At 38.3% G+C, this 23,669-nt stretch overlaps 1 protein-coding gene and 1 non-coding gene across 2 annotated transcripts; one reads left to right on the top strand and one right to left on the bottom strand.

Moving 5' to 3' along the window:
* Positions 1-56: 56 nt before the first annotated feature.
* cfap100 (cilia and flagella associated protein 100) lies at positions 57-7,731 on the bottom strand. The gene is made up of 16 exons (XM_063876620.1): positions 7,663-7,731; positions 6,560-6,630; positions 6,408-6,479; positions 6,228-6,325; positions 5,878-6,112; positions 5,728-5,792; positions 4,725-4,888; positions 4,560-4,640; positions 3,363-3,532; positions 2,850-2,931; positions 2,383-2,425; positions 2,136-2,290; positions 1,855-1,984; positions 1,563-1,765; positions 967-1,060; positions 57-699 (listed from the first exon to the last, which is right to left on the bottom strand). Exons 2-16 carry the CDS (start codon positions 6,576-6,578, stop codon positions 577-579), a joined length of 1,734 nt encoding a protein of 577 aa, XP_063732690.1. The 5' UTR covers positions 6,579-6,630; positions 7,663-7,731; the 3' UTR covers positions 57-576.
* Positions 7,732-13,085: 5,354 nt separating this feature from the next.
* Positions 13,086-13,156, top strand: trnan-guu (transfer RNA asparagine (anticodon GUU)). The gene has a single exon. It is a non-coding gene; the product is annotated as a tRNA-Asn (tRNA).
* Positions 13,157-23,669: the final 10,513 nt, after the last annotated feature.

Below are 23,669 nucleotides of genomic sequence, written 5' to 3'. Positions count from 1 at the left end.
AACTAATCATCTAATTTATGACACATTAAGTTAAACATTGGGAAGACAGAAGAGGATTATTTTCTCAAACTAATTATTTAATGAAGCTGTAAGGATGTCATATTATACCATGACAATAAAAATAAAGTTTAGCAGACTGTCAGCTTTTTAATTTCACAGGGGAAATTTCACATCCTGAGTTGTCTTACAAACGTGCCGAGATTGAATTGAGGAAGTAACAACGTTTTTTCTACACAGTCAGCAACAGATTTGAAGTAGGAAAGCATGTTTTATAAATGATTATGAATATGATTAAATTATCTAAATTGCTAAATGTTCGATTTCACAACAGTGATACAACCAAACACTCATTGCAATCAGACTTATTATTCTTTTCATGATTCTCTTACACATACACATCATTGCTCATGTCACACTATCATGCATGATAATGTCGTGTTCAAATTTCAGCTAATGATTAATGGAATCTATCTGGTTTTATGTCATGATTTGGTGAAGGCAGGTAATCATGATTATATTATGAAATATTTTGACTTTCACTGTTGTGCTCGATGGATTATAGCTCAGATTTTTTCTCTAGTCTAAGTCATCGCTGAAGAGGTAGACATGCAGCTCGTCTTCATCAGGCGTGTTGTCCACATTGCAGACTCTGACCTTCTGGGCAACAGGTTTGCATCTGGCCACAAGCTTCCTCCCAGTCTGAAAGAAATACACACACATATAAACATTGCTTCTGATTTGTATTGATTGTTTTTAGACACATTTTAAACCGTTTCCCATTTAAAAGACAGTAATTGTATGAGGTGGAGCCTCTGTTAATCATCAAAAACATTAAAAGCTAATACAATTTAAAAAACAATGTATAAACAAGTTATTTTTGTCTTTTTGTAATGAGCTGTTATTTGTTCCTACAAACTTCATCCATATCTTACCCAGTGCCACACAGGAACGCAGGAAATGACTTACTATTTTCTTGGAGTCCGCCAGAGATCTCTCTAGGTACCTCCTCATCCTCTCCTGCTGTTTCTCTCTCTGCTCTCGCAGCTTTTCCTCACGCTGCCTGCAACATGATGATGACATAAAGTAATAGGAACTTTTTAAAATATTACAAGCTATTGTATTTTTTTAATTACATTTGGGGAAAAAACAATTGTCAGTTCTACACTTCTGATCTGCATGATGTCACTTGGAAAGTTATTCTTCACATAATTGATTCAATATGTTTGAATACCAATTAAGTCCATATTTTTAACTTAATAAATGAAATGCATTTTTAAGAGTTTTTAATACCACTTTAAATTAAATTTAAGACAAACTTTTCAGTAACCAAAATGAAAGAAGTGATTCCACTATCAGTGCATTGATCTGATGTATCGGAAGTCCTTTTATTTAAATGATTCCTATATCTTTTAAGAATCTGTAGTAACCCTGATTAAAGGAAAAACAATCAATGTTTAGCATTTTAGCAGTTGATATTAGAATCAGAAATAAAGTTGTTGCTCAATCAACTTTTTCTTTCAGGGAAGAGAAAGTGATCATATATATTTTCCACTGACACATACCTGCTCCTCCTCTCACTGTCCTTGATCTTCTTCATCATCTCTAAGCTATCCTCAGGGATGCTCTCGAGGCTCTGCAGCAGTAAAGCTATGCGGTTCTCGATATTGGCCAGCTTCTCCAAGGTGCTGAGGTTGGTTATTCTGTCATCCACGCAGCAGCGATGGACATCGTCCACCTTCTCCCCCAGATCATCTAACAGAACGTCCTGCAAGCAAGAGTAGAAAGAAACAAGAAAAAAATTGACTTCCTGATTGTTGTCACTAAGATCTTAAATTAGAGAGGCTGCTTCCTCACCTGGTCTTCTGTCTTCAGTATTACATGGAGCTCCACCTTCTGTCCGAGCTTGGCGCCTCTTTCCTTCTCTACGTCGATTCTCTGTTTCATGTCGTTGATCTGCAGTGACAGCTGCTCCTTATCCTTTTCACTTCAGACAGAAGGGATTCAATGTTCAATGGATTTTGTATACATTTTCAGACCCAAGTTTAATAATTGAGCACATAAGTCTGCCTATTTCAAAGCAATACAACAGGCAGAATTCAACCCCAGAGCTTTGACCTTTGACCCGTGATGCTTACATCTTCTTGCTGGTTGTGTCCATGGATTGTCTGAGTTTGTCCAGAGTCTCCTCCACCCTCGTAGAGTTCTGAATCAGAGACAAAATTTGCTCCGTCAGCTCCGACACCAGATTCATTAGCTGCTGGGGGTCAGAGAAGTACAGCTCCGGATCATCCTGCAGAGATATTACAGAAGGTGGGCAAAACAGTACTGCAATAATACTGCAAAATAAAAAGATGTTAGATATTTTAGATTTGGAAAACTGACCTCAAATTCTAAGCTGTCACTATCCAGCTTGGAAATGTTGACCCTGGAAGATATAAGGAGTTTTAGACTCAGGAGAAAGTTTTACCAAATGATATTCAAAAGCATTCTGATTGCAGAAAATCTGAGAAAATGACTTATGAAATCATGTCCAAATGGTCTTAATTAAGACAGGAGAAAAATCTATTTCAATCATGCTATTTAAAAAAAAAAGAAACAAGTTGATCACACCCAAAGGTCTGCCTTAAGTGCTTCTGTACATAGGTATTCAATTTGTACCAATTATTTTAAATCCATCTCTATTATGTATATAAGCAATTATTATTTTTGCATTTACTGTTATCGGAAGTCATAAATTGCCCATCTTATTTATCGCTGTGTTGTGTATGAATATAAATAATAAATAATAGATGAAAAGCAAAACAGAAATCAGTGTTGTGATGGAGCTGGATGTGTCTTTGTTTCCTCACATTGCGCTGTTGGCTGAGGACAGCCTGGTCTCTCTGATGGACGCCAGCTCTTGGCCTGGACTGAACACCTCCATCTGCAAACCTGTGCGTATGTTATTGTTACAAATACACTATTCTCACACTAGAACACTATTCATACACATTTAAACATAGGGCTTCTTGGACCACTTATCACTGATTTTACATTTAAATTGTACACGTTTATATTGAATTATTTTGGCCATTTTTATTTCTTAATTAGAAGAAAATAGCATTTTTTTTAATCTGAATTAAATATTTGTATACACATGGAAAAAAAGTAACTATTGTTCACGCTAAAGTGTGGTACTTCTAAAACCTTTTTTAAAATTTTTCCTTTAAACACGTTCATAAATTGTCCATACTAGTGCAAATGCAAACGCACATTTTTATTATTTTATTTGCATTTGGCTATTTTAATTTGAAATAACTTGGGCTTCCATACCATGGTCTTTATAATGACTTTAATGTTGATTCACTTGGTTTTGTACTTGCCCTTCCTAACAGCTGACTCCTCCGGCTCCCTGTTGTCCTTCCCCTGAGCTTCTCCTTCAGTCAGGGCCTTGCTTTTCTGGGCCTCCTGCCACTCTGGAGGAGACAACTCAAACAGCAGCTCCTTGTACCTCTTGTAGTCCATCAGGATATCTTCAAACTTGGCAATCTCACTGACAAAAAAATGTTTGCATTAAAATGATTATTGTTATACACTTTTATACACTACAACATGAGTAACGCGCCCACTCATATAGTCACAATTATTCAACCCCCATTGGACATTAGGTTTATTAAATATACAATTTATCAGCTGTTTGCAATAAACACATTACACAAGAAATGTTAAAGTAGTTAAATGAAACTAATATTACAAGGGGTTTTAATCCAAATTAAGAAAGCCAGAAAATACTACTTTTATTGACTAATGCAGTCTCGAAATTATTCAACCCCTTCATGACAGCCTACTTCAGAACTTAGCAGAGCACCCTTCTGCTGTTCTGACCTGCTGCAAATGTAATGCATAATGCAGACACCAGCTTCTGACAGCGTTCCTGGGGAATCTTAGCCCATTCCTCATGGGCAATGGCCTCAAGTTCAGTAATATTTTTGGGTGTGCATTTTGCAACTGCCTTCATCAAATCCCACCAGAGGTGTTCCAGACAGGTGACTGCGGCGGCCACTGTAGAATTTTCTATTTTTACTTCTGAAGTCAAGCCTTGGTGGACTTTGAGATATGCTTGGGATCATTGGGATTGGAAGGTCCAATGACGCCCAGGCTTCAGGTTGAGCAATGATTTTCTGAACTTTTTGGACAATTCTTTTGACCGAGCCATATTTCTAACATGTATTCAAACGCCACCCTCGACAAACCCCTAGCCAGTCCAGGAACGTATGTGTTCTATCTCAAGCACACCTGAACTAATGAAGCCCTTGATTAGTTGCAACAGGTGTGCTTGAGACAGGGGGTTGAATAATTTAGAGACTGCAGTAGTCATTAAAATTAGCATTTTGTTTTGAATTTGGATGAAAACCCTTGCAATATTAGTTTATTTGAACTACATAAATAGTTCTTGTGTCATTTGTTTATTGCAAACAGCTGTGAAATTCTATGTTTTGCCAATAAATCTAATGTGCAATTGGAGGTGAATAATTTCGATGGCAACTGCATGTAATTATACAACGTAATCATAGTGCTACCTTGTTATGGTTCCTATTTCAGCCGTCAGTTTCTTGATCTCAGCATTCTTCTCTTGTTTGGCCTTTGCCTCCTGTTCAAAGCTGGCAACAGAGACAATACAGTCAGTTAGAGCGCGACTCTTTTTAACATGCAACAAGCATCCAGCTTAACACACATCTTCTCACAATGATCTGGCCTCCACAGATTTCTTCTCGTTCTCCCTGAGGAACTCTTCAAATTTCAGGTTGTCTCTCTCGATTTTCTTCTCCAGCTGCCTCAGCTGTCTATCTTCCTTTGCAATGATCTTGTCCATCCTCAAAATCTCGGACCTCTTCATCATCAGAGACATCTGGGGAGGGTAGAATAAGGGGTTGTATCAGGTTCTTTTGCTTCTCACAATCTTCCTCATGGGTGTGTTAGCAGGGATTATAACTGCTGCACAATATATATTTACGGTGTTTGATAAACACATTACGACCAACTGCGATATTTCACTCAGGGATTTTTTGGGTTAGTATAGAATATTAATATGACACTGCACTCTAAAATAAAATGAACATTTTTTAATGGTATATTTTGTGTCCACAAATGTGTTTATTAAAAGAAAGTAAGGTCAATAATTTCTTCTTTTTTTTTTAAACAAGCTATTTGTTGTACTTTAGCAGTATATTGAAAGTAGCAAAAGAATACAATTACACTTAAAGTAGACCCAAACATTTGTTTTTTCATCGCAACTAATAAAGTAATCATGATATTCAACAATGTTATTGCATATTTTCCTCATATCGGGAGACCCTTAAGGCAAAGCAGCCCCCTGAGCTGTGATGAAAAGCTCACTTAAATTACTGTATGTGTCCCCTCTGTCTTAAGAGATTCAGAAAGTTTCAGGAAAAAAGATTCTCTCTCTTTTTCTCCCGATCAATTTATATAAAAATTAGCTGATGAGATGTTGGCCACTTTTTGCTGCTGCTGGGATATTTCTGTGTCACTGTAGCAGCATTTTCTACTGATAAACAGTATGTTTGTGACATCACAACCAGGATCATAGCTTGCTTAAAGGCCCGATTTCTGAATACAGGCTATCTTCATTTCAACATAGGTCGAACATTTTGATTAGTCCACAGTATTACAGCAATTAGAGCTGCTCTGTAACTAAAGAAAATATGGAAATACAAGTTGTATATTTACCTCCAATACTGCTTTCTGCCGTTCCATGGAGATCAAGTCCTGTTTGCTGTCTTTTGCAATGTTTTCTGTAGATGGAGGAAATACAACAGTCAACATTTACGTTAACAAGTTATCCACGGTACCACTCCACTCTCTCACTCCCACGCTCACCTCGTTTCATCATGGCCATCTTCAGCTCATGTCTGGTGGATGTCTGTTTAGGGAGAACTGTCCTACTCTTGTGTTGTTTGAGATTCTTTATCTTTTCCCTTTCGTCTTCTCCCTCCTCTTCTTCCTCCTCCTCCTCCTCCACCTGTTCTTGCAGCTCTTTCCTCATCTTGGCCATCATTCGAGCAGCGTGGGTCGTCTTCTCATTAATTGGCAAAGCCAGGAATTTACGCATCTCCTGATCATGGAGGAGAACAGCAGCAGGACTTTAACATGGTAATATGTTTCTTTCTGTTCCCAGACATGAGTCTCACACACCATGTAAAATAACTTAATTTGTACACACAACCAACCTCTTTTTGGTCCGCTTTTGCATTAACACTCAGCAGGAACATGCTATTGCTGTCTGGCACTTTGAATGGGCTCTGTCGAGTGTCTCTCCTTCTCATGTCTTCACACAAAATAATAAATAAAACATTTTTAATCTCATTGTTTTGGCTTGTATTGTACAGATCTGTCACTGGCTACTGTACCTGGTTTGCGTGATTTGGCAGTACTGAGAGTCTCTGAAACAACAATGCTGCAACGAGAAATCTCCGGGGATTCTGTTGGTAACATGATTAATCACTGACTGTAGTGACACTGGGTCTTATGTGTGACGTAAGGTATTATAACAAATATTTACTGGGATTAGGTGATGACATCTCTGAGGTGACTTGACCATCTGGCAACACGCTAGCTCAGAGTTTTGTTTGTCTGCAGGTAACAGAAATAAAATATTAAACAGTTTTTAAAAACAACAAACAGCATGAATTCTCAATTTTACAACTATTGAAGTCATTTAAAGCAGAGCTGGGTAAATCCACATAACCTTGATAAAACTATCCAAGCGCAAATCTACTTATCTGTAACTCTAATTGAACACGTGTGTAGAGCTATTCCTTTATTTAAATATCACAACTTTTACAAAAAAATTACAGATATAATTGCTAATTACATAGACCCTTTACACTACCTTGTGTCAGACTTAAAATACATATATTTTCAATTAATCTTGTGCTTAAATAGTGCAAATAAATTCCAAACCCTTAAAGTAAAAATCTCATTGTTTTTTGTTCTAAATAAATGTTCACCTGTCAACTGTGATTCCTGCTCATGGCCCAGTGGTAAACGTGTTGCAATATTTATATACTTGCAGTATTACAAATCGGGTGTCTGTGGCAACACTGGGCGAAAAAAGGTTTGTTTTTCACCATTTTGTACTATGCACACGTCTGAAAAAAATGGAAGCTAATGTATCACAAGAAACCAGATTGCTAAACTTTTAAAAGAGATTCTTAATCAACCAGGAATGACATGTTAAGGATTTCTTTTTTTATTTATACAAAATGACTGAAACACATCAATCCCAGGGACCAGGCGTATAATAAAGCTGACATATAATATCTAATTTGCTGTTTCGAATATTTATTTATATTTGACAAAAGACAGCCACTTATTGTAGGCCTTCCATCAATTAAGATAAACAATTTGACTACATTTTGTCTTTATGGGCCTTCAAAAAAGCTTCTGTGTACTTTGTCAATATATAACGTTTGGATTGTTTTCATTTTATCCCGGAAGTAATTAGCTGAATTAGGCTAATCTGTTTACCTGCTAAACTAACGTAAAGTTAGCCCAGTTTGTCTGGTAACGAAACGGAGTGTTGCTTTTCATTTGTGCAGGTTAGCATGAAGCTAAGTCTTTACGCACGTCTTTAATTTGATGTTCATAATGTATTCCACCTACCGCCAGATAATGCTGCTGTTAGCGTCACACATCTCCAGACTGGGCTCTTCGTTTGTGTACTGTTGCCTTGGTAACGGTTGCATTCACTGTAGCATTCACGGTCTCCTTTTCAATTTGATCAAGCTTGTTTGCATTGTAACAATTTCCACGATTTCTGTAGCTGTAATTGTATAAGAATTTACATATTTTTAGATAATTGATGGAGATTTAAAAAAAGAAAAAAAAACGTGTTCATTAAACAAGGACAATAGTTGTTTATTTTATTTCTGTTTCATGGCCAAACTATACTTTTATTGAATGAAAAACTAGAACTTAATGCAGATTCAGTATACAAGGAATATTAATAAAACAATAACACACGAGCCAGGGTTATACCACACTAGATAAGGTTGGCATTATCTATCTATCCTTGAGGAAAACAACAAATTAAGGGTTTAGTTGTAGTCATGAATAAAACATATTTTCAACATCATTATCAAGTTTGTCCTTAAAATACATTTATCTCCTTTTCTTGGGTTTCTGAAGAAACCAAACTCAGCATTTCCTGTACCAACGATAAATGTGCACAGGACTTGTAAACAGTTCTAACTGTGAAAACAATACCAAAAGTACTGTTGGTGTAAAATTGCTTCTGAATCACATTTTTATCACAAACACGTCTCTTTTTAAAATGATGATCTTGGGGATTGTTTATTATGTTTTCCTATTGGGCCAAGTAAATTCTGTGTGTCAGTCGTATTAATCCTCCACTAGGTGGCATAGACAGATCACACAATCTGTATCAGAGAGTCAACTCAACACTTACGGTGCTTTCTTAAGTAAAGAAACTGAGATATCAGATCTAAAAATACACGGAAATATATTGATTTGAAATGTAGTGAATAGTGCAACTATGACATTAATTACCAGACGTCGGGACTGACAGAATACATGTAACATGATTTTTTTATTCAGTAGCTGGACCCACATATTTAAAAAATAACAGTGAGGGTGATCTATAACTACTGTTTGTGTAGAAGTAAAACGGAGCGTTTCCTCTTGCTCAAATCTGATTTGATTTGTAAGTGGTTGTATGTAAATTTGCCCAATGAAAGGCAGTTGTTTTTTTCTTTAAAATAATACAAAAATAATAATGCACTCCTAAAGTTACCCTCCTAACCCTGATAATAACGTCTTCCTAAACGAAGTTGACTCGGATGCCAACACTTGTTTCAGTTTATCGTGTGTTCCAGTGAATATACTTAGAAGCTGATACTGTACAAATCTCCCACGCATCCACACGACCCTGCACATCTCAGCTCCACAGAGCAGCCCACACACTTTACACACACTTGCTTGTAGGAAATCCCAGTGTCAGATTGTCAGGCTAAAGTAAAATGCAAACACGTGGGGGAGTGTTGGCTCTCGCTGCAAAAAGGGCACGTTGTGTAAAGAGAGAGGAAAGGTGTTTTTTTTTTTCAGATATTAAGGCGACAGTTTCATGCTTGTAAGGGATGGAGAGGAAACATAAAGTAAACAGGTGCTTTATTATCATGTATATTAATATTAATAATAATAATAATAATTATTATTATTATTATTATTGTAAAAATACATTTTATTTGCCAGAATGAATAGGCAGGGGTGGGGAACAAATATATTCATGAAGGAATAGAGTCTCACATCTTCTAAGTTTCTACATTAGAAGCTTAATATTGCTACTGATCGACAGTTATCCCTCACAGCAAGTCCAATTGTCAATAATTATTGTGTGTGTTTTTTTTTTTCAAGATAAAAACTCCAAATGATAAATATATACAGGATTCATATTTTGTATAGGGCTTGAAAAAAAAAAAAGGCACTTTACATGGTAATGAAGACATTTTAATTTTTGTCAAGAGTTATTTTGAGATATATTAGAAAAATATACAAAAATAAATAATAAAACCAAAACACAAACATAAAAATAAATTTTACGTGTCAAGTGATTTAAAGGCTAATACTCATAGTAGTAATACTAATGCAAAATAATAATTATAACAATAACGATTATAATATTAAAACATTTTATTTGTATAGTGCTTTAAAAGGAACTTAACTGCACTTTGCATATAAAAAAAGTCTCATAAGATAAGTGGTGCAACTCTTTTTAAGTTTAATTTAAATTCATTTATTTTAATTAATGTATAGATGAATTCATTTATATATTTTTTAAAACATTTTTTTATTAAATAACATTTTATGTGACACATTTTCCTATATGTTTTATAAATCTGAATATTGGGCTAGGTAAACACATGTTTGTTTATTTGAAAATTCAAACAACACTGTCAAGCATTAAACTGTGGTGTTTCATCTTACAAGGGGATAATAGGGGGAATGGACAATATATAAAACATTGTTTTTGTCACTTATATGTCTGTATCTGTACTTCTGCAACAAAATGTCTTAACGAAAAACTTTGGTCCTTGAGTTCTGTTTCCCAGAAAGTTGATCTTCATACAGTATCTCTGTCTTAATGCAGATGAGATGGAGAGCAGCTGCCTTCTTGCAGCATTGCATGGGTTGCTTGAGCATTACATAATGCCTCCGCCTCCTCCGCTTTGTAGCCCAAAGACAGAGGATATTATATAAGAGGTGAGCATTCAGTCTGCTATACATAATGGCAGTTTTCCTTTAAACGCAATTAACACCGCCACCTTCAATGAATACACAAAAAAACTGCACATCCATTATCAAGCACATAAATGTATACCCACAGAAAAAAAAATAAAAATAAGAGCATAAGGCATTACCTGAGCAATATATTCATTTAACATCACAAAATTATATTCCTCTCTAGCCAGAAACAATATGCATTAGGGGTGAGGGAAATATCTATTCATGAGGGAATCGAAACATATAAGATTCTGAATCAATTCACAAATTCGCCAAAAATATATTTATATATGTTTTGTTTTTACAAAAGAAGTCAAACAGTATACGTCTACTGATGGACAGTAATAATAATAATATAAAGTTTCTGCCAATATTTATTGAACATATCTAATAATATCTACAACAAGGTTTCAGATATCAGGGCCTTCTCTTATTTTTTTATCTGTTTTTACCGTTGACATCAATGTAAGGACAGCTTTAAAGATTGATTTGCTCAAATTGGCATGGATAAAGCGAAGAGAAAAATCCTCTAGAGGGAACACAGAGATTTTAGCCTTTGCAGACCATTAACATGCACAGGGCAAACACCAAAAAACATTGTAGGGCCCCTATAAATGTTCAGTCGTATTAATTTCAGATTTCTGGGTTACATTTTAAATCCATTCACAGCAGTGTTCAGTGAATTATGTGATCACAATTGGAAGAGTCTTTCCTTACTGACTCGTACATGTATTTCTGCCAAGTATTTCACACAATAACTATGTCAGTTATAAATATTAAAGGAATATCAGAGGGTCGTGATTGTAAATGCCTCGAAATGTAATGAATATGCTCAATTGATTATATTTGGCGTTATAATCATCCAATGTACTCAAAGACAATCTGTTTAATTGAATGAATTATAACACTGTGAATTGGATATTGGAAAGGCATTAGCTAAATATAGTACACTCATAAGCATGTCTAATGCTAGAATACACCGAATAAGTATTTACCCGGAAATGAGTGGATCCTCAGCCTGGCATGAAACACAAAAATTGAGACCTCTTTTGAATCATTGAAATGACAATCTATCAGCAGAGCCTCACTTTCATCGAAAGAAGGTCCTGTTAAAGGTCTGAGAGTATTTTCCCTACTTCAAAAAATATTAAATGGTTCAAGCCCCCCCTTTCGGTACTTATATTAACATGTTAAGTAAGAAGCCAGGTACAATGTTCAAGGATGAATTTCCAGCAAACCATCAAAATATGTGATATCTCAAATGTGCACATGACCATGTCGTTTGTCACTCTACGTCCCTATTTACAATGATTGAAATCAAGATATAGATGAAAGCTTTAGAATCATATGCACAATTAGCTCATACAGGTTTGTATTAAGGCTCCTTCTACTTAACTGTATGAAAGGGAAATCAAATAATCAAACCTGCAATTTCAATAAAAGTGGGCGGGGCTAAGACATATAGGCCACACCCTCTTTTGGAGTGCTGTCTCTGTGGCTCTTGTCTTTCTCAGGTGGACAATATTGTCGGCCTCTGGCAGGAACTGCTTCCCTACGACCAGCAGCGGGTGGTCTTTGCCGCAAGACACCAGACCAAGCTGGCCACGGGGAGGTTCAGGAGTCCTAAGAAGAGGCAGGAGTTCACGCCGGGGGTGGAGAGCGTAAAGAGGCATGCCCTCACCACCTCTGCCCCAATTGCCCAGTGGCCAGACTGTTGCCGGCTCGTGGAGAGCATCTTCGTTAGGCTCTGTGCCATCCACCGCAGTCCCAAGAAGAAGGGGACTGGCACAGTGTCTAGGTTTGACCTCGTCCTGGAGGACTACCGCCAGATCAGGCGGCGTATTCTGGGGTCCGAGGTCATGCCGAAGACCTCCATGCAGCTGGTGGACGTGAGCCACACCACCCTGGTCCAGTGGAACAGCAAGAGGGTGCAGAGGCAGGAGACTGCGGTGGTCATGCAGGGGCTGGACCTGCCCAGTCGACTGTCTGTGGCGGCTGACCCTCTCCCCACAGCCAAAACGCGGGCCGTGTCTGCACCCCCCCAATCTGGCCCGGCTCACCAGTACCACCTGCCCAGCAGCACCGTGGGCCAAGCGAGGAGAAAGACCACACACACACACACACACACCCGCAGTCGCCACACACACACACACACCCGCAGTCGCCACACACACACCCGCAGTCGCCACACACACACCCGCAGTCGCCACACACACACACACACCCGCCACACCTGTGGCTGTGAGGCCACGTACTCCTCGGCAGCTCTTCCCTGCTCCAGCTCCAGCTCCAAGTTCATCTCCGAAGCTGATGCTGCTGGGACCAGTAGGTGCTCAGGTGCCTGTCCTGATGGCTGCCCCACAGGCCCTGAGCTACAGCCTCATGCCTCCTCCTCCTCCTCCTCCTCCTGCTCCTCCAGTCCGCAAACTGACCCGCAGGGTACTACACAACACCTGTAAGCAGTGTAAGGAGTTTAGGACGGCAGAGACTGGACACAGCCAGTATAAAGGAAAGGTGTACTGCCCAAAGATTGAAACTGTCCCAAAAGAACAGTGGCTGGAGGACATGAAGAAAAAAAAAAAGTTTGATTCATATATTGTTCATATATCATATTGTTATTGTAATAAAAGTTTGGTTGATAAAAAAATATATGCTTCACTGTCCCCTTTTCTCTCCTTTCCTCCTCTTTTTCTCCTTTTTTCTTCTTTTTTCTCCTTTTTCTCCCTTTTTTTTTCTTCCCCCTCCTCTTCCTTTTTTCCCTCCCCTTAACAGACTATTGTTCCCCAGCTTTGGCGCAATTGGTTTGCGCATTCGGCTGTTAACCGAAAGGTTGGTGGTTCAATCCCACCCAGGGACGTTCGTTGCTAATATTAACGTGTTAAATAAGAAGCCAGGTACAATGTTCAAGTATAAAGTTCCAGAAAACCATCAACACATGTAACATCTCAAATGTGCATATCAACATATGCAATCTTACACATCAGCAAAAAAAACATCCTTTTCTGTGTGCTGTATTTCTAGAAATGTGTAGAAAAGTACAAGCTTTGATGAACTGGCTGTGGATTGAATCAATATGAGTCATATTACTCAGAGTTTAGTCACCGTTATCATTGATATGCTGCCAAAGACTACACCTATAACTTATTCTAGTGCATTTATGAAATTTGCCTTTCTTTGTAGTACTGTAAGTGAATGAATTAACACTTTTCCATTTGTAATTTGAGATACTTCTGAGCCATGTGTTCTCGTTGTGGGAATGTACTGCTGCATATTTGGAGGATCCGTCTTTTTTTGTCTGCTCTGATCCTAGGAGAATTAATCCACATAAAATTAAAAATGTGTTGACAAAGAGATGCATAGTCTTATTTAGAGAAAATGTTGTCGGTGTTGTATGCTCGGGAGAGTATTTCACAGCATCCAGACATCTTAAAGGAAAGGCATTTAATTTTGAAAAAGTCAAAACATTAAATACTTGGTCAATTTCTTGCAAGCTAACTATTTTATGAACACTCTGACACTAGATCTTGTTTTCTAACAGAAAAAGTAAGTGAATGTGCACTTTCACTACCAATCTGTAAGATGTGTCTGTCTCAGCAACAAACTCTCATGAAATCGCAACAAGAACTATCATGTCTGAATGCCCTACTACTACTAGTACTTTTCCTATTTTGCAAAATATATGTATGATAGCTGTGTTAATATCCAGTGTTGGAATAAATAAAATATAAATACATCAAACCACACCCACTTAGAAGACAGGAAGTGTATACCAGTTCATACCATGGATGCCAATCGTCATCCTTTGTTATAAAGCCTCTTTGATTGTACCCCAGAAAAGTTAATTGCCATTGAGACTGCTGAGAATTATAGGATCCTCCCCTTGAATTTAATCATTAATTGAGAAGGATAATGATTTCTTTCACCTTGGCCCAGAAATGTACATCATTTAAAACAGTAATTTAACCAGAAGTGAATTCAATAACCTTGGTAAGACAACAATAGTCTTTAATATATTTTTCAACAATGATATTTGTTTTATATTCCGTTGGGATTCAATGATTTTACTGCCTACTATCACCATTGCTCATTATCATAGTTACTGTAAGTTCTGTCACCACAGGAAAGGAAAATGCCGGAGAATGGTCCTGTGGCTTTGGGAAGCAATTTGAGGTTCAGTTTTTTGCTCAAATACGCCTTGTCATGCGAAGCTGTGGCTCAAACAAGCATCCCAAAAATAATGACTGACCCAATCTACCACTGAAGCTAAAGTCACTTCTCAATTTCAGTGTCAAAGAAGTGACTTCTTGTTTGTAATGGCTGATTTGTTCACAAGCTTCTATGGTTATCAGGTGGAGCTACATAACTCAAGTCCTATAAGGAAGACTGTCTCATCGCTGAGGTATTACAATAGATTATAATTTAATCAGAAGACAATTGCATGCAAATCAGTTTCCCTTGAAGAGCTCTGCCCCTCAAGGGACGCAAAAATGAAGGAGAGTTGGGTTAGATTCCTTTCGGCAGCCATTTTATTCCTTTGAGACTCTACTGTGTTTTTCTTGCTCCGCCTGTGTCTCCTTCTGCCACATAACACCACGCCCCTGCTAGAGCTATTCATTATGGAAAAAAAGTATCATTTGGCAAACGCAGCATCATTTTGTACAATCGGTGGACATCTCAACGTATTGGCCATCGACCAGTATCAGAATCTGCTGTGTGTTACTGGACCATACTAAATGAATCTGACATGATGATCAGCCTCCATGCCATAATCTAACAGTGGCGACAATACTGGTGCCAATATGACACAAGAATTCACAGCAGATGTGTTCACACCCTGTTAGTGTTTTGCTAATATTGTGCTATATTGTCAAATACTGGACACATGAGCATATTAAGCTATTTCCTGACTCATTTGTTTAAACATTATTTACATTCAAATTATCTATAAACTCTGAGTGCAACATCTATAATCAAATTGATAGCCAACCTGGCAGTAAATGAAATATCCTGTTGTGAAAATGAGTGACTGTTAAGGACCTTATCTGGGCTGAATTTTTCAACTAGATCCATAAAAAGTCATAAGCCACCAACACGCTGAATTATTGTATTAGATACTTCTACGTCTTGACTTATTACATAGATAAAAACATAAAATTTTTTTTATCTGCCTGCCTGATTGATATTCTATGTTGATAATGGATCAAATGGCTATGTGTATTAAAATCAGTGACACTTTTTCCCCTCAGCCCTACAGAGCGTTTAATATCTTTAAGCTCATTTCTATTTATTTTACAACACACTACATTTGGTTGTTCTTCAGTGCTTGCATCAGCATTTATTTCAGCAGCAGCACTCAGAGTTTTCCTTTGGTGAGAAAGACTTCAATTTGCGTTAATTTCCTGCTTAAATGACTGCAATAGTTACTTATAACACATACAAATCCCTCAGATGTAGGTGGGGAACAAAAGAGATTTAGAAGGAGAGTGAATATTAGACTCAATGACTCAAAATGAATGGGAATTGTTCTATGTTTTGCTCGATGTAACTGGGAAACTGTTTGCTAAAAGGTTTGTCATTCACCACTTATGGCAAAATTACAATATGTTGTTGTTGTTGATGTTGTGTTTTGCTCCCGGAAGTGACCAGAAAATAGCTGCTGCTTTCCCTTTGAATTATTTTAAACAGACTGAACAGTATGCATACACTTGTTTTTTTACTACACCAAAGTTATACTCAACTTACATTTTAAAGCATATAGAATCACTTGATGATTTTCCATAGAACGATTCAGTTACAATTGGATAGGTTTCCCAGGCTGAATCCTAAACAAATACATCAAAAGTTCACAAGTTATACCCAGGGGTTTTATACCCATCAGATGTCTGACAGATAATGTGAAATCAACGTTCATTAGCACCTTGTGAGGAACATGGGAGTCTTTGGGGGAAACATGTCCGTTCATGTACAACATAATTGCGAAATTATTTAAAACAGGGATGGAAAAGAGCTCGAAAACAGACCTGCACACACTCATGACACAAGCATAATGAGGCGAAGAAACCTAAATGGAGAGCAAATGGGTAAATGTTTTTGGCTGCAGGAGGGAAGATTATTTTTGAAACAAATTTGGTGAATCAGTTTCCTGTATGACTGAAAACTTCTTCTTAAATTGAGAAGGGATTCCACAACACATTAAAAACAATCCAGATGTAATGTGCGACCTATATCTCAGTGTTGGAAATATGGCTGTTGGTCCTCTCCTGAGAGGCTCCTCTGAGAGTGAGGGTCTATTTCCAGTGTGCCTATTTATACAGTGCCTACCTCAATAGAGAGAAGAAATAAAGCAAGATCTTCCCAGCAATCAGGCCAGGAAACCGAGGGCTTCCATGGATCAAAATCCCATTTTCACTGCAAGATATGTTAAAAATCTCTAATTCAGGATATTCCTTATTGTGTGAAGAATCATGTTGACGTCTGTCACGCAAATGTCCTTTTTGTAACCATTACAATGAAAAGTGGTTCTCATCCCCTTAATAAGGAAAACATCAGAGAAACAGGTGCTGGCTTAAGGTTGAAATGTGCACATTAGAGGATGGATCCCTTCACAGAACCTGAGTTCATTACCCTAATCTTCGGTTTTTTTCCCTGCTGAAGTCTCTAACGGCTGGATAATATGTGCGCTGCAGGCTACTGCTGCTAAAATCCCTGCAGGCGCTGAAACACTCTGCTTTGTGTTTCTAATCGCCAGATCTGTTCAGGTATAAATGTCCTTTTAAAGCGACTTTCCGCAAGGACATATTGCATTCTGTTTACACTGCTTTTAGACTTTAGAAGAGCCTATAATGTCACTCTCAAGCGAAACGAGCTCCATAAATTGGCATCCAAACTGGATCCCATGACTCCAAGTTGCCTGCAGTGATTAAAATGATGACACAGTTTCCATACAACAAGCCAAGTATGTCCTTGTGTGTGCGCGTGTTGTGCGTCAATGATACCGAGGTTATGGTGCCACCCTGCTTCTGTCGCTATTGTCATGGCTCAGCAGAATCGGCTCAGTAAAGTGTTATGGCTACATCTGCTGTTGTCGGTGGGGGGGCGCGGGCTGCTGTGGAGAAGAGTGGGGAGCGGAGCAGAAGCAAACTGGGATTGTGATTCCAACATGTCCTACGCCATGAAACATTGCGAGCCTCATCGAGAGGAGAGGAACTGTTTATTTTCGACTGTATTGAGTCTTATGACATTAAAGGTAATTAAACCAAAAATAAGGCATTTGATATTAAAGAGGCCCCTTTATACATTTTGGGGGTTTCCCTTTCTTGTAGTGTGTGATATAGGTTTTTGTGCATGTAAACAGTCTGCAAAGGCTAAAATCCCAATGTTCCCTCCAGAGGGAGTTTCTCTCCCACACATTCCCCCCCTGCCTGAAATGACTCCAGTGGACTCCTTTGTTTACTTCTGTAACATAGTGATATCACTATGTAAAACTTGCGCTGCTATTGGTTAGCGCTCCAACACATCTTATGTGATAGGCTAAGGGGCGGGAGATTACCAACACATCTCTAAGCGGTTGACCATAGACTGTATATATAGATGGACAGAGTGGCTCCATTCAGCTGTGTTCTATAGAATTGAAGCAACCGAGGCGACGCCATCTTTGAAAATTTGGAGCCAGTTCGAAGTACGCTTGCGCAGTAGAATCTGAAGCATGCGCAGTGAAGAGGAGGTCGCGATCAGACCCGCCCACTCATCGAGTGAAACACGCCCCTTATCGAGTGAAACACGCCCCCTTCTCCGTCCGTTCCCCACCACACACACAGGCCGAGTCCGACTCTCTGGGGCTAAACTGGCTGAAACTATACAACATCGTCTTCAACATACAAATCTATCTGTTTTTCGTTGGTATATGACCATAATCCTTTCAAGGATGTCCGAAAATCTATAGATTACTGTCAAATTAAGTTAACTTTCTAACGTTAGCGGCTAAGCTATCGCTACCGTCATTTTAATGAGTTCGCTAGCTAATATTAAGTTAATATTCACTTACCGAAAAAACTGCACAGAGCTCCCCTGAGATGGCCTGTTAGTACAATCAACAGCACAACACGACATGACTGTCAATATATAAATGTAAAGTAATAACAGCAAATAAAACAAATATGAGTTGCCTGACAAAAGAACACCACTACAGCCGAGCCTACAGCTACTCTGAACGAAATGAAATGTTGAAGGAGGTTGCAAGCGGCTGCACTGTCAATCAAAGTGTAACCACGCCCCTTTTATATTTATTAAAATAACATTAAAGAAAATAATTTCTCGGGAAAAAGAAAAATGGTGTGATGTGAAGCACCTTGAAAGCTATTTTTTCGAATAAAAAGTTGTGGATGCAAAATTTGTTTTAGGTGAGAAAAGTGACATAGAAAGTTGGTTACTTGCCCATTGAAAATACATGGGAATGGGCGGAGCTACGCATTGTACTGCAGCCAGCCACCAGGGGGCTCTGGACTAGCGCTTGCTTCACTTTTAACGGACGAACCTCTGTCCATCAATATATACAGTCTATGCGGTTGACCCATCACAACAGTGCCGACGAGCTCACCAATCAGAGCATACAGTGCTCTGGTTTCAGACAGAGGTTGAAAAGAGGTGCAGCAGCACAGGCAGTATGAGAGAAATAAAGAGCTTCTTGAACATTAATGCATGTAAACATGTCACAGCAGAGGAACAAAATACAAATATTTGCCTGAAAATTAGCATAGTATGTCCTCTTTAAATATAGAAATACAAAAACACATGGTTTTCTGTAGTTAAAACTTGTTGAAATATAATGTTCAATGGTAAACTTCATTGTTTTTTTACTTTCTGTTTTTTTTGTGAAACTTGATAAAAAGAGTGGTTCCAATGAATTTTTTCATGAAAACCACACTTTCTTATGCACAGAAAAACACACATGCACTCACTCACACATTTGCTACAGGGCAAACATTCTCCCACCAACATTTACGCCTCTTCTTGCATCTCCCATCGGCCACATCCCCTACAGACGGATTCAAAATCATCACCAGAAATGATCTCTAAATGTGTGAACGCCTCATTTCCCTCCTATGTTTAGGAAAAAAGGAAAGCTCACCTCCTACAACAGCTGTGCTCCTCTGCATGCTGGTTACTGTATGTTTACAAGCCTGTTTGTTGCTAATATTAAGTTGGTGAGTTAATTTCAGATAAGATTGATTGGGCAAATTACACATTAAAAACACATTAATGCATTTTTTTGAGCATTTTACTCTACCCTTGATCCAAATACACAAGTCAATTAGAGTTCTTCCATATTCAGACTCATATAACCTAAAATGCGCTTTTATTCTGACATTTGGCACTATAGGGTTTTGAAAGAAAATCGACCATCAGAACAATGGGCAGCATGAAGGCACAATTGTTGGATGTGTTAGAACTTTATATGTGTCAGAGACAAAGCAGTGAGGCAACAAGAAATGTATTTACCCAAAAATAGGAAAAAAAAGAATAAACCAAGAAGCTTACCAACAGCAACTAAACAAGATGTAAACTGAACAAACCAACCTATGAAAGTAACACATAAGGGAACATATAAAGGACTTTGGCCAAACCACATAACAAACAAGGGATAACTACTGAACGGACCCTACAAGAACACTTAGGGAGCCCAAATCCACCCTTGACATTAAAGCAAATGGTTTGGCCCAATTGACTGCATCAGTATTTAGCAGTCCTCAGCCCCTTAGCCACACCTTTTGCTCAACCAGGAAGGAACCTCCCCAAGGACCACGGCAACTCAAACACAAAGAAAATATAAACAAAGACCAGTGTTAACCATGCTGAAATGTGTGCACCTAAACTAAATAATGTTAGGTTTAAAAAACATTTGAGCAATGTGTGGTTTTATTGTTGGTGTGGTTGACTGCAACTGAAACGAATCTGTGTATGTAGAAACTGGAAGTGAGTGTACATTGTGATTACATTTCCATTTGTAGCTGTGGCCATCACAGAGAGTCCCATGTTGTGGTTGAATTGTGAAAAAAAATCACCAACTATGCAAGTTATGTTATAAGCTATCAATTGCCTAACAAGCACCGTTAAATTAAATGATATGAGTTTGTCTTGACATGACCTGAATTGTTGAATGTTGTCACGTTAAATGTTGCATTGGCAAGGTATTGTGGTATAGCATTTTGTCCTTTTCGTTTGTAAAGGAGGGTCAAATGTGTCCTTTAGCTAAAGGAGTAGTAACTAAAACCGAAGCTCCTTTGATATTATCTAGAGAATTGAAAAGCTCTTGTCTTATGGCTGACACTTAGGTTCTTTAGGGGAATTTCACTAAGTTCGGAACCTTTCTTAGCACAGGGGATAGCTGTTTCTCTGTTTCCAGACTTTATGCTAAGCTGAGCTAAGCTGAATGCACAGTCAAGGAACACAGTCAATTATCGTATTTCCCAACATGTGGAACTATTCCCAAGATGCCATCCTGACATGCAACTATAAACGAGTGCATGGACTGTATTTCTATGGCAACAGTAGGAGTTTCACCAAGAAAGGTAAGCACCCTTTCATACTGATAGCTGGTTGAACTTTCATGTGGTGATTTGCATGTTTATCAAGTGTGATATACAAGTGTGGATATATTAAACATTATGTATGCATACTTGCTGCCAGAGCAGTAGTTTAACAACATTAAGAAAAAGGCACTCAATCCTCTGCATTGGAGAAGGTGTATTTAAAGAATAATTGAGCTGAGACAGGTTGATTTCACTATTCAGCACACTGTACCTTCTCACAGAAAAGCCACAAATGAGTTTTATTGCAGATGGAAAAAAAGTTATATTCCCCCAAAACCCAACTTTCCTTTTAAATTAGGGCAAATGCCTATATTTAGAAGCCGGGACGTCAGGAAAGAGGGCTGTGAGACCAGGCATTAGGGTATACTAGTGAACGTTTGTTATTATGGACATTTTCTTTTTATTTGGCTAAAGATAGAGCATTAATGTAAATGAAAGTTAAAGTTCTACTTTCCATGAAGCAGTTTTAAGACAACGTGCCCACCACTTTGGTTGGTTTCCAGTTGCGCTACGGCCCAGACCTAAACTTCAAGGGTGACAGAATTGTCTAGAAATGTGTCATCTGTACATTAATGGGGCACTCAAGTGTTGTTGAGTACTTGCATGTAATGGGTGGGCAGGCTAACCAAAGTACATGAGAGGCTACTATGGCACTGTGAAGCATAAATTACTTCCAATGAGTTTCATGAGTGGATAATGGTTCAGCATGATGCGTCCTTTGGATGGGACAACTTCATTTTCCATGATTGTGGGTGGCAATTTCACTGAACAATAGAAGAAGTATTAGGCTATTGTTTTCTCAATGCGTCGTTGAAAATATTATGTTTTTGCAGGACTTTTTTAAACATTTAAGCAATGGGTTTAGGGTTAGGATAGAAGAACCAGGAACATATTTGATATAGAATGAAGGGTTAATCTGTCAATCATACTCTGGTAATAACCTGTGTCAAGACTTTCCTTGGTTGTAGTCACATCTTGCTATTTTTCTACAAAGTCATAATAGAGGTGGGAAATGGCCAACAGCGATGTGAGCTATGAGTTTGTAACTACAACCCCGAAGGAAAGGACTCATGTCAGTATTTCTTTCTTCTGAACATGAATGAGTGGACTTTGATGTTATTTTTGTATATATGTATGTCAGTGAAAGCCTTTTTTTTATGGCTGTTTTAACCCGAAGGGGAGATTCTACTTTTGGCTACACCTCCGCCTCTACAGGGAGGACAGAGGTCATGGTCAGCTACCAAACAACATGCCTGTCTTCAAGCTGAGGGAAGATCTTCTATCTTCGGTTTCAGCACATATAGCAAAGCTGGGTTCTCCATCAGCTATGTTAGGCATGGACGTGCAGCTTTGGTGAAAAAATGCCTCCATTGTTCTGCATTGAGCCCTAGTTTAACATGGGGCAAATGTATTAATTACCTGATTAGAATGGTTTTGTTTGAGAAGTATTTGTGAGTGCTACTTTAAAGGCAGAAACAATCTTAATGGATGAGCGACAAATAGCAGAGTAATACAAAACAATGTCCCTCAGAAAAGGACACTCCCTGGTTTGCATCAGCAGCTCTACTTCCATAAGTAGTAGACAACTAAATAAATAAGGTTATAATAAATAAAAGGTTATAGCAAAGTTTGAAATGTCATTTGACTGTGTATGTGTCATAAACAGAATTCTGCAGCTAGGAGGTAATTAGCCTAGCTTAGCATAAGGACTGGAAGTAAAATGAATGCACTACTGTAGCTGTGTCCAAAAGGGAAAAACAAATCTAAACTTGCCACAAACTCCCTTCAGTCTCTCTCCCTCTAACTGAGTAAGAGTGTAATTTTTACATCTTAAAAGCAGAATCAAGATTTTTTTTTATACGACCTAATGCTGAACAACACATTTAATTTCAGGGGTTGAAAAGTTTGTAAACCTTGTCCACTGGGAGATTGATGTTAAAAGCCTGTTCTTTTTTGAGTTATTCCCAAGCTTTTTGGGACCTGTTATCGGGTCCACGGGTGTTTTTTTAGTGTTACTTAAAGGTAAGTCCATATATGTGGTCCCTGATGTGTTAAAAAGAGTTTGCCAATTGAAGTAGAAAGGCTGATGATTGAAGAGGACAAGGTTTAATTCTGCCTTAACTGCTACGCACTTCTTTTGTCTGTCTGTAAATGTGCTGACACTCACTTTCAGGCTGTCATTGGTGCATGGTTAAGCTGAAATGCTTTTTAAAGAAATGAATTACAGCTGAAGTAAAGCAGTGGCATAAGCTCCGCTCTCTGGTGGTGATTAATTTTTCAGTCTGCGTGTCTCTCCCTCTGCATTTGTTTGGTGTTGAAGATGTCACGTTGGGCTTTTTTTGGGGCGGTGTGATTTCCCGACAGCTTGACTCGTGGTTCTGACTCATTAGCTTCCTGCACTGCCACAATGAGCCTCATCAATCGTAACCCCCGGCGCAATAGAGAAGCTTTTTCCCTACCTGGCCATTACAGCACTCTTTCCTCATAACAGCCTAGAAAACAGATTCAGGGAGGACAATTACACTAACATTTTTTTGAAGGCTGTCAAAAGTACGAGTATTTTGACAGTGATTCACTCATTTATGCTATTCAGGCTGCAACCAGACAGGAGAAGAGCATTTGGCTTCTCATGTAGGCACATGTTGCATTCAGGCACTAACAGTGTGGGCAGTAGATTTGAGCTGTGTGTTTTTTTATAAAGATTCAACACTCTAAGACAAGAGATACAGGGACCTGCTGATCAGTTGCCAGAGGCTTTTATTGTGAAACTGAGCAAGCAGG

Source organism: Eleginops maclovinus, chromosome 23 (genome assembly GCF_036324505.1).
Source record: "Eleginops maclovinus isolate JMC-PN-2008 ecotype Puerto Natales chromosome 23, JC_Emac_rtc_rv5, whole genome shotgun sequence".
NCBI classification, from domain to species: Eukaryota; Metazoa; Chordata; class Actinopteri; order Perciformes; family Eleginopidae; genus Eleginops; species Eleginops maclovinus.
This window is presented reverse-complemented; position numbering and strand designations above follow the sequence as displayed.

Coding starts and splice junctions, on each gene's coding strand:
- cfap100 (XM_063876620.1), bottom strand. Junction 4,641..4,724: donor TCTGTGGAGGCCAGATCATT/GTGAGAAGATGT, acceptor CTCTGTTGCCAG/CTTTGAACAGGAGGCAAAGG. Junction 2,932..3,362: donor GGAGTCAGCTGTTAGGAAGG/GCAAGTACAAAA, acceptor ACATACGCACAG/GTTTGCAGATGGAGGTGTTC.